This window comes from Nelumbo lutea, chromosome 4, assembly GCF_056320005.1.
Source record: "Nelumbo lutea isolate HS-2025 chromosome 4, American lotus-T2T, whole genome shotgun sequence".
NCBI lineage: Eukaryota > Viridiplantae > Streptophyta > Magnoliopsida > Proteales > Nelumbonaceae > Nelumbo > Nelumbo lutea.
In genome coordinates this window covers 55,220,988-55,230,938 of record NC_142687.1, presented here as the reverse complement: position 1 = coordinate 55,230,938, position 9,951 = coordinate 55,220,988, and the positions used below count along the sequence as shown (strand labels likewise).

The 9,951-nt window shown below is 37.4% G+C and overlaps 1 protein-coding gene across 2 annotated transcripts; it reads left to right on the top strand.

Moving 5' to 3' along the window:
* Window positions 1-880: 880 nt before the first annotated feature.
* LOC148860698 (alpha-galactosidase 1-like) lies at window positions 881-5,476 on the top strand. 2 transcript variants are annotated; one of them, XM_088983479.1, is made up of 15 exons: window positions 881-1,321; window positions 1,597-1,655; window positions 2,720-2,776; window positions 2,865-2,899; window positions 3,219-3,322; window positions 3,546-3,621; window positions 3,720-3,778; window positions 3,885-3,951; window positions 4,048-4,130; window positions 4,229-4,293; window positions 4,516-4,598; window positions 4,681-4,771; window positions 4,864-4,913; window positions 4,999-5,139; window positions 5,256-5,476. In XM_088983479.1, the coding sequence occupies exons 1-15, from the start codon at window positions 1,149-1,151 to the stop codon at window positions 5,346-5,348; spliced, it is 1,236 nt and encodes a 411-aa protein (XP_088839605.1). In that variant the 5' UTR covers window positions 881-1,148; the 3' UTR covers window positions 5,349-5,476. The 2 variants fall into 2 exon arrangements, with proteins under 2 accessions (XP_088839605.1, XP_088839606.1); XM_088983480.1 differs by lacking the exon at window positions 2,720-2,776 and having other exon boundaries at window positions 1,033-1,321.
* The last annotated feature ends 4,475 nt before the right edge of the window (window positions 5,477-9,951 follow it).

Genomic DNA, 9,951 nt, shown 5'->3' with positions numbered 1-9,951 from the left:
AGTTGGATCGGATCGGGTTCGCGGACTGACTCAACTTTTTGCCGAATATACCTATACCTACCAAGAATTTAAGTTATATACATAAATCATAAACCACAAAAGTAAATCAGAATAGGGTTAGATGGGACCCACCATTTATTGCCAAGCACTTTGGTCTGGGGCGAAAATAGTGGAATCAGAATGTTTTGAGCCATGATGGTTATGGCCCAGTGGGCTGGCAATTGTGATATCGGTGGTCCATATTTTGTATGTCCAGACAATAACAAACCTACTACCATTGGAAGGTCCCAGCAATCAACGGTGGGCCCTGGTTCTTTCAATACCCATTCATTCGGTATGTGGCTTCCATTGAACGAGGTTCTTTCCAGATGCCACGTCAGATCAGATGGCACGGTTTTCAACTTTTTTATGCGCTGGTGAGGTAACACGTGTCAACTCTCAACCTTCGGATGGATTCCCTGGACGATGCCTTCTCACATATCATCCATGCATTGAGAACATCTACCATGATTGTTATAGAAAGAAATGTTATCAACAAAATGTGCTCCTGATATTGTCCCAACTGGAGATGTTCCCAATGTACGGCTGCAGTTGGCAGCTGGGATATATAAGCAGCCTATAGTTCACAAATCACAAATCACGGAGAGGATAGGCTGTGGAAAACCAACGGAACGGAGGTGGAAAATTCAAAAATGGAGAGCCTGAATTTTCTATTGGTGCTCTCTGTTTCTACCCTAAAAAAGATAAGATGATGATCAGATCAGACTAAACAAGATTACAGATTCAGGTATTAATTAATTTAAGATTAATCCATCATATATTATTAATATCTTTGACGGATAATCATTAAATTAATAGAGGATCCTTCTAGAAATCAATTAATTGAGAGGCTAATTGAATTGTTCTCCAGAATCCAGGCTCCTTCCTTGCTTGGCAGACTAAAGTTTGAAGTATACGCGCGTAGCCTTTCTTGTAGTGTTGTTGTGTAGTGGTCCGTCACTCTTTTCCGTTCTACTGGCTCATTCACAAAATACGTCTATAAATAGGACTCTGTGTTTCGCTTCCGCACCTCGATCAGTGTTTTCTTTCTATCTGTTTATCGTCCAACAGAGAGAGAGAGAGAGAGAGTGGTGGTGGTGAATCTGGTGATGGAGATATCTGGTGCTTCTTCTCCATTATTGTTATTGATTAATGTGCTCATCATCTTCCTCTGCTTTTTGGTTTCCGTTTCTGCTGCGTCGAGATTGACAGAGGCGGAATCCCAAGATGTGAAGCGTAGGAATCTGCTCGCCAATGGACTCGGAAAGACCCCTCCCATGGGGTAACTATCGACTTCTCTCTCTCTCTGATATCCTCCATCCTTCTTGTTCTTGTTCATGTCTTCCTCTTTATCTCTGCTGCAGTCTAACTCTAACTGATGGGTCCATTCTAGTGAAGAAACAAATAACACCATCAATTGTTTCTTTGTATACATGTGTGTTTTAGGTTGGCTAATGGCTGGTTTTTTCCAAACTCCTTTCAGTCCACGTTCACTGCAATCTCTCCTTCACTTCCGTGTGTTTTGAGACTCTGACGTCTTGTTTCTTCTCTGTTCAGGTGGAATAGCTGGAATCACTTCAACTGCAAGATAGACGAGAAGATCATCAGAGAAACAGGTGAGTGTAAACTTAAGTCTGTGAAGCCCCTCAAATAATTGAGGACATGGATCGGGTCGGATCCATATCCGAGTATAACAGCAACCCTAGTCCTAGTGGTCGGTAGATAAGATTAATGGCAGAAACCCCAGCTGGGCCCCACTTTTTATTCTGTTCAGTGGAGTCAAACTCCTGCATTGGAATTTAGAATATCCATGGCTTCACAATTTTATTTTATGTTTAATGCTATTTAATGTCTTGAGAAGAAAATACAAAAAAAGGGAAATTGTCTAAAATTCAACATGAGTTTTTAACATTTCTCTTAAATTCATCTTTTTATTTTTCAAAATTCATCTTCCTTTTGGTGCATGGCTAATGCTTCTTAATAGAGGTGTCCATGTCAGCATAAATAACAATTTTTATGATCAAATTACCCTTAAATGGTGAGTTAGAGGAAAATTTGTCTTTTTTTTTTGCATTTTTAGTGTTTTGTTATAATTTCCAATATTTTTTATGATTTCTGTTTTTTACATTTTTCTATTTTCTACAATCTATACATTTTCATGTACTTTTGTTATTTATTTACAATTTCTGTGTTTTTTATAATTTTTGGGGTTTTTCCTACAATTTTTATTTTCTTTTTTTTTCAATTTCTATAGTTTCTATAATTTGAAAATAATTTTTATTTTGTTTACAATTTTTTATATATTTTTTAATTTCTATGTTTTTATGTATTTTATATTTGAAAATATTTTTTTGAACTTTTTCTTTTTTTCGTGTCTAAATATTGAAATAGTAATATATTAACACCTACGAATTTATTTTGTATATATTTATATTTTTCAATGAAGGTTAAAATGGTAATATATTAACACATGTTAGTCTGGTCAAGTTAGTGACATGGCGAGTTTTAGACATTTTGAAAAGTTGTGGTGAGTTTAAGAGAAATGCTGAAAACTTGTGGTGAGTTTTAAACAATTTCCATAAAAAAAAGCAGAAAAAACAAATTTTCCTCTTATAATTCAGCCTGAAATGAGTTCATTTTCTCATTGTTGACACCTCTTACCAACTTTTTGATTTAACAGCTGATGCTCTGGTGTCAACTGGGCTTGCCAAGCTTGGCTATAAGTATGTTAATATAGGTATCTTTTGTTGGAATCTCTTTCTCTCTCTCTGAAATGACAGCTAAATTATTGATACTTAGCTAAATGTGATTTATTGTCGTACTAGATGACTGCTGGGCTGAGATCTCTCGCGATGACAAGGTTTGTCATTAAATTCTTTCTCTCATCTTTCTTTTCCATTTTAATGCGTTATAAAATTTATGTACACAAGGAAAATTTGGTCACTAATTAAATATGAAATGGTAGTCCAGTTTTACATTTAACTAAAATTTATTAGCAATTATGTTGTCTACAAAAAACAAGAAAACATATTTTCAGTTTCATCAACCCCAACCTTGGTTTTTCTTTTAACTAATAACAGTGCTGACATATTAATAGATTAAACAGAATATTAAATGCTGGTTCATTATATTTCATGAATATGAATATTGAATAAGAAAGTTGGTGTTTGGAATTTCAGGGAAATCTAGTGCCCAAGAAGTCGACCTTTCCATCAGGGATTAAAGCTCTGGCTGACTATGTTCACAGCAAGGGACTTATGCTAGGAATCTACTCAGATGCTGGGTAAGTTAACAGTATTTTATCTGTATTCTTGACATTGCCCCATGGTTACAAGTATAAAGATTCTCTAAACATTATAATATTTAATCTTGTGCAACTCCTGAATATCCATCTCTTACATACTGTTATCTGGCCTTTCATTCTCTTTGTTCTCTTATCTTGTTTGCATTATAAAAAAGGACACTGGGACTTACATTTCTTCTGTTTTTTTCTTTAATTTGTCAAGGTACTTCACCTGTAGCAAAATGATGCCAGGTTCACTTGGTCATGAAGAACAAGATGCCAAAACCTTTGCCTCATGGGTATATAGCTTGTTCTATGCAACAAATAGTTCGAAATATCCTATTCAGAACCATTAGGGGCTCCAATAATAAACTGCCAATTTGGTTTTGTGCTGCAGAGTATTGATTATTTGAAGTATGATAATTGCAATAATGATGGTTCAAAGCCAACCATTAGGTAATTATTCCTAGTTATCTTCACTGGTTTATTAGAACAACTTGAACTTCAGTAGCTCCACTTTGAGGCCACTGATTACAATGGAGTCTCTTCATTTTTCATATAGGTACCCTGTAATGACCCGAGCTCTGATGAAGACCGGCCACCCAATCTTCCTCTCTCTATGTGAATGGAAAGCCTCTTTCTCATTATAATATTCATCTAATAACTTCTATTTCCTATCTTCTTTTGTGTTGATGTTTTTATTCTTTCCTCTTTGCTGATGTAGGGGGGACCTACACCCAGCTCTCTGGGGTGCTAATGTAGGGAATAGCTGGAGAACTACCAATGATATTGCAGATGACTGGGATAGGTAACGGCATTTTCTTTCTTTTCGAGCATCTTCTTTCAATTATCACTACCCCAAATATCTTGATTAAATATTGGTTTTTACTTGTTTTCTGGCAATAGCATGGTGTCTAGAGCTGACATGAATGAAGTCTATGCTGATCTTGCAAGGCCTGGTGGTTGGAATGGTTAGTATTGGTCCAATGTTTACAATATGATGCAAATACTCAAGAATCACTATATCTATGGAGTTTTGTGATTGATTAGATGATACCCATATAAAGATTGTAAACAGGGGTGGAGCCAGGATTTTTCTTGAGAGGGGCCAAAAACTAATTAACAGTAAATTTATAATGACTAAAATAGAGATGACCTTGATCTCAGAATCCAGTCATCTGTTGTGTGACCAGATCCAGACATGCTTGAGGTAGGAAATGGGGGGATGACTAAAGATGAATACATTGCCCACTTTAGCATATGGTCCATTTCTAAGGTAACAAAAGGCTATCTTCCATGTGTTTCTGTGCCTATGCTTGGTTGGTTTGATATACTTATCAATAATAATGACCATGCAGGCTCCTCTTCTTATTGGATGTGATGTGAGAAATGCAACCAAAGAAACTATGGAGATCATCTCAAATAAGGAGGTTATTGCAGTTAACCAGGGCAAGTATCTTCTATTAGAATCAGATTTATTACAAAACATTTTGATCTGCATACATTCAGTATTCTTAACTTGTATTGTGAATGCCAAATAGATCCACTTGGTGTTCAGGCAAAAAAAGTTAGAATGGAGGGAGATCTAGAGGTACATCAAGGGCAATCTACTATAATATCTGTGGTTTTTGGTGAATATAATTAGGAAAATGATCGATGTATCTCTCCTGCTGCAGGTTTGGTCTGGACCTCTTTCTGGTTATAGGACTGTTGTCCTCCTATTCAACATTGGTTCATCACGTAATCCTATTACTGTTAACTGGGATGACATAGGCATCCCACCACACAGCCTGGTTAAGGCAAGAGATCTTTGGGAGGTAATTACAGATTGTGAACCCTTCATATGTCTTCACTTTGAACATTAATACATCCCTTTCAGTTATGTATTGTGGGTATCTACTTAAGATTCCTTATACCTGCAATTCTCATGCAGCACAAGACTCTGAAGACACGATTCACGGGTAATTTGACAGCCACTGTGGATTCTCATGCATGCAAGATGTATGTGTTGACACCAATTTCTTGAGTACCCTTCACAGGGGGAATATCAGTGATGAGGTTATTCCCTAGTTACCTGATGTAAAAATATGATGATTGAAGAGTCTCCCTATTGATTTGATAATGCAGAAAGTAATGGAACTATCCTCTTTATTATATTTAGCTTACTTAGTTTCTTCCTACTGATGGATATGAAGGGTTGCAGTTCCCTATTAACAATGAACATCTAGATGGCTTGCAGTATCAGGCAAGGAACCTTTTCTCTTATGTTTGGTTTGAAGGAAAAGGTAGGGAAACCTATACAAAGTTTGTATTGGTTTCCCTTCCTTTACCTACCTTTTCCTTCAAACCAAACGCAATCTTAGGGTGCTTTTATCCAGTTGAAACATCAAAAATACTGGCAATGAAAAGGCTACATTACCAAGCACATGCCACTCACAACTTATGGAAGCATGATAATGGGTTTGATTGAAACAAGAAATAGAGAAACATGATAGAAAAAATACAAATCATAAGATTACAAGATTTACATGGTTCAACAAAACAAACTGCCTACACCCTCAAGTAGATACAGAAAATCCACTACTACGAAATAGGGGTTTATAATGAAAACACAAACCAAAATGAGCTAAAGAGCAACCTGGAGAAACACCATTTTGATCTATATTTAAAATCTTAAACAAGACTCAAACTTATACTTCTGGAAATGAACCCAAAAGAATACTCAAAAATCGGTTCCCAAAAGTTATCTATTTACCTCGGTAAAATTCTATGCTGATTACCAATTAGCAGGATCCCCAATAGGGATGTAGCTTCAGAGTTTGCAAGTATAGTCCGCGGTATTGTATTTGCGTGGGGATTCTGTATTTACATGCTTGAAGATGCATTCCAAGGGATCCAACAATGGATCCTTCTAAGTAACCAGTAGCCAAGAGTGCTGTAAAATACCCAAATATTCCAATAAACCTGTGAAGCAAAACCATCGAATTTGAATTGGTTTCCAAAATGGAAACTGCTCCTTAAATACAACTTTGTTTTTTCTTTTTCTTTGACTTCTTATTCAGTCACAACACAAAATTGTCCAGCTTGGCTTGAATTTTCCAAGCCAACAAAAACTAATTCATATTTCATAGCTATAATCATGCTTTGATCTTCTTAAAGGAAACAGTCTTTCACTTCATTTTTTTTTTTGAAGTGCCACTGCATCAATTCAATTATCTCAGATCAGAAGTATCAGAAAAGGGATAAACACATCAGGACAAAGAGACCAAGTACATGGTCTATTACAAGATAATGCCCAACGCGCTAAGCAATGAGCCACTTTGTTAGCAGTCCTCCTAACTAAAGATATCGAGATAGAAGAAAGGCATGAATAATAGCTTCTGCAGTCATCAATTATAGAGCTGATTTGCCACGGTGGTTGTACTGTGTCCACCAACAGAAGCTGAACTATAACTGAAGCATCGCCTTCTATAAGCACTTGGTGAAGATTTAATTCCATTGCAAACTCCAATCCATAGAGGCCTGAGCTTCCGCTTCAAGCGATGTGCATGGAGACGGGAATTGTTCGTGAAAATAAGTGAGAACCATTAGGGTCACGGAGCACAATACCAACACCAGCAGCCTCAGTGCTAGTAGCTCCATCTACATTAATTTTTATGCAATTCTGGGGAGGTTTAATCCATCGACTTAGACATTTTAAGGCAGCTGCCGTTCAACCAGTGGAGGAGATTATTTTCAGCTTGACTGAAGTATAAAGTTGATATAGGCTTGTGCTCTCTGAAGAACTGACAGGGGACTAGACGGTTGATGTTCAAATTCCTTCTTGTTCCGATGCCACCAAATAAACCACATCAATACAACAACACTCAAGAGGACATGTCTTTCTTGCAGGGTTTGGTCCATTTTCCACCAATCAGTTAACCTCTGGGCTACAGTTTTACTTAAATCACAGTCCATACACAAACACAGAGAGAGTGGAACCAAACCAGATTGGCATAACAACAGGGAAATAGAACAATACATATTCCAAGCTCTCCTCATGTTCTCCACAAAGAGGACACTCCATCTCATCTAGAATCCGATGCTTAGCTTGTTGGGAACACACCAAAAATATCCTGACAACAGATAATGTTAAGATGACACAAAAAATAAATAGGCAAAGGAACACACAATTTTTAACGTGGAAAACCTCCTCAATGTGAGGAGTAAAAACCACGGGACCTAGTCCACTAAAATCTCTACTATAAAGATATAATAAGTACAGCAAAGTGTCTCCAAACAAAAGGATTCACCACAAGCCCCTACTCACAATCAACTAGTGGAAATCACCAAAAACAGTCCAAATAACCCACAATAGGGTACAAACAGGCCAATATATTGAAAAATCATCGAAAACGGAGCACAAATGATTACCCATTTTGATGAAGACAGTGAGTGAAATCTTCTCTCGTTGAAGGTTGAAGACACGACTGGTGTTGTTGGCTACTGCCTGTGGTAGCCGGCGGTGACTGTTACTGGAGCGATGGAGATGGAGGCAACAATCGGTGGTGGTAGAAAGTTCAAAGTTCAAACAATGGAGGAGGCGAGAGGTTCCCTGTTCCGTTCGCAAAAAGAAAACCGATGACAGTCCCCTTTCCAAATTTTTTTTTCCCTTTTTCTGAGTTTGGCGGTTTCGTCGATAGAGAGAAACTCCCCCTCCGACTCAAGTGGAGGCAAATGCCAAACCGGCAATCAAACAACAAGCTTCAAACTTTCCTCTCGGCATAGTCTTTGTCAACATGTTTGAACCATGTTTAAACATCAATATGTTTAGATCTACCGTGAAAAGTAGGATTCCTGCCAAGATGGATAGCACTCTGACTATCACAATATAAGACATACATCTATTGAGTGAAACCAAGTTCATGCACAAACTTTTTCATCCATAGCTACTCTTTACATGCTTCAGTAATAGCAATGAACTCAGCCTTAGTCGTAGACAATGCAACACACTTCTGCAACCTAAACTACCAGGCCACAACTCCCCCTACAAAGGTAATCAAATAGCCAGAAGTAGACTTTCTAGAATCGACACCCCCAACCATGTTTGAATCTGTATAACTGCAAAGAATAGGTTTCCCAATTCTAAAACAGAGTTTTAAACTAGAAGTACCCCGAAGATATCTCAATATCCACTTCACAGCAATCCAATGTTCTCTACCTGGATTGGATAGAAAACGACTAACAACACCAACTGCATGAGCTATATCGGGCCTTGTGCAAACCATTTCATACATTAAAATTCCTACTACAGATGCATAAGGAATATGTTGCATGTCTTCTTTTTCTTTATCACTAGAAGGAGCTTGTATAGTACTAAGCTTAAAGTGTAAAGCAAGAGGTGTACTTACCACTTTAGCTTTATCCATATGAAGCCGCTGAAGTATTTTCTCAATATACTTCTCTTGAGATAACCACAACTTCTTGGCCTCTCTGTCATGAGTAATCTGCATGCCAAGTATATATCTTGCTGGCCCCAAGTTATTGAGCTCCTTTTTCAACTTGTCAATTCTAGAACAATTATGACCAACAATCAACATATCATCAACATAGAGCAATAAAATGATGAAGTCATTATCAGAAAACTTCTGCACAAAAACACAATGGTTTGAGGTAGTCTTCTTGAATCCCTGTTAGATCAAAATAGACTCAAACTTCTTGTACCATTGCCTCGGGGCTTGTTTTAACCCATATAGACTTTTCTGCAATCTGCAGACATAGTCTTCTTTGCCCTTCACCACGAAACCTTTTGGTTGCTCCATGTAAATTTCTTCCTCCAAATCATCGTGAAGGAAAACAGTTTTTACATCCATCTACTCAACCTCTAATTGAAGACTGGCTGTCAAACCAATAACAACTCGGATAGAAGACATTTTGACAATAGGCAAGAAAATCTCCTCAAATTCAATTCCCTTTTTCTGACGATAGCCTTTGACAACTAATATAGCTTTGTATCATGGATTAGAAGTATTCTCCTAAGTCTTTAACCGGTAAACCCATCGATTTTGCAAAGCTTTCTTGTCCTTAAGCAACTTGACCAGCTCAAAAGTATGGTTGTCAACCAAAGATTTCATCTCATCATTTATAGCAGCAACTCATTCTTCCTTGTGCTCAGATTCCATAGCCTCTTTATAAAATTTAGGTTCTCCCCCATCAGTGAGAAGCACATATTCATTAGACGAATAGCGAGTAGAGGGAATATGCTATCTAGAAGACCTTCTAAGTGGGGCAATAGGTTCACCAATAGCACCATTGGCAGAAGCATCAATATCATCAGCAACATCACCATCATTATACTCAACCAAATCATCATGAATATGATTTTGGCCATCATAACGATTACCAAACTCAGCTACACTGGGCATATATGTCTCAGAAACTGGGTTAAGATCAACCAACCCATCAGTACTCGAAGACTCTGATTTCTTTGCCTTATCAATATCCTCAATGGTTTGATCCTCAATAAAAATTACATCACGACTTCTTACAAGCTTCTTTTCAACTGGATCGTACAATCTATAGCCAAATTCATCATGACCATAGTCAATGAAGATACACTATCTTGTCTTGACATCTAACTTGGACCTTTC

Excerpts from the sequence above, each read along its gene's own strand:
- LOC148860698 (XM_088983479.1), top strand. The coding sequence starts at position 1,149 with ATGGAGATATCTGGTGCTTCTTCTCCATTATTGTTATTGATTAATGTG. Across the intron at positions 1,322-1,596 it reads GGAAAGACCCCTCCCATGGG|GTGGAATAGCTGGAATCACT; the intron begins GTAACTATCGAC and ends TTCTCTGTTCAG. Across the intron at positions 2,900-3,218 it reads AGATCTCTCGCGATGACAAG|GGAAATCTAGTGCCCAAGAA; the intron begins GTTTGTCATTAA and ends TTGGAATTTCAG.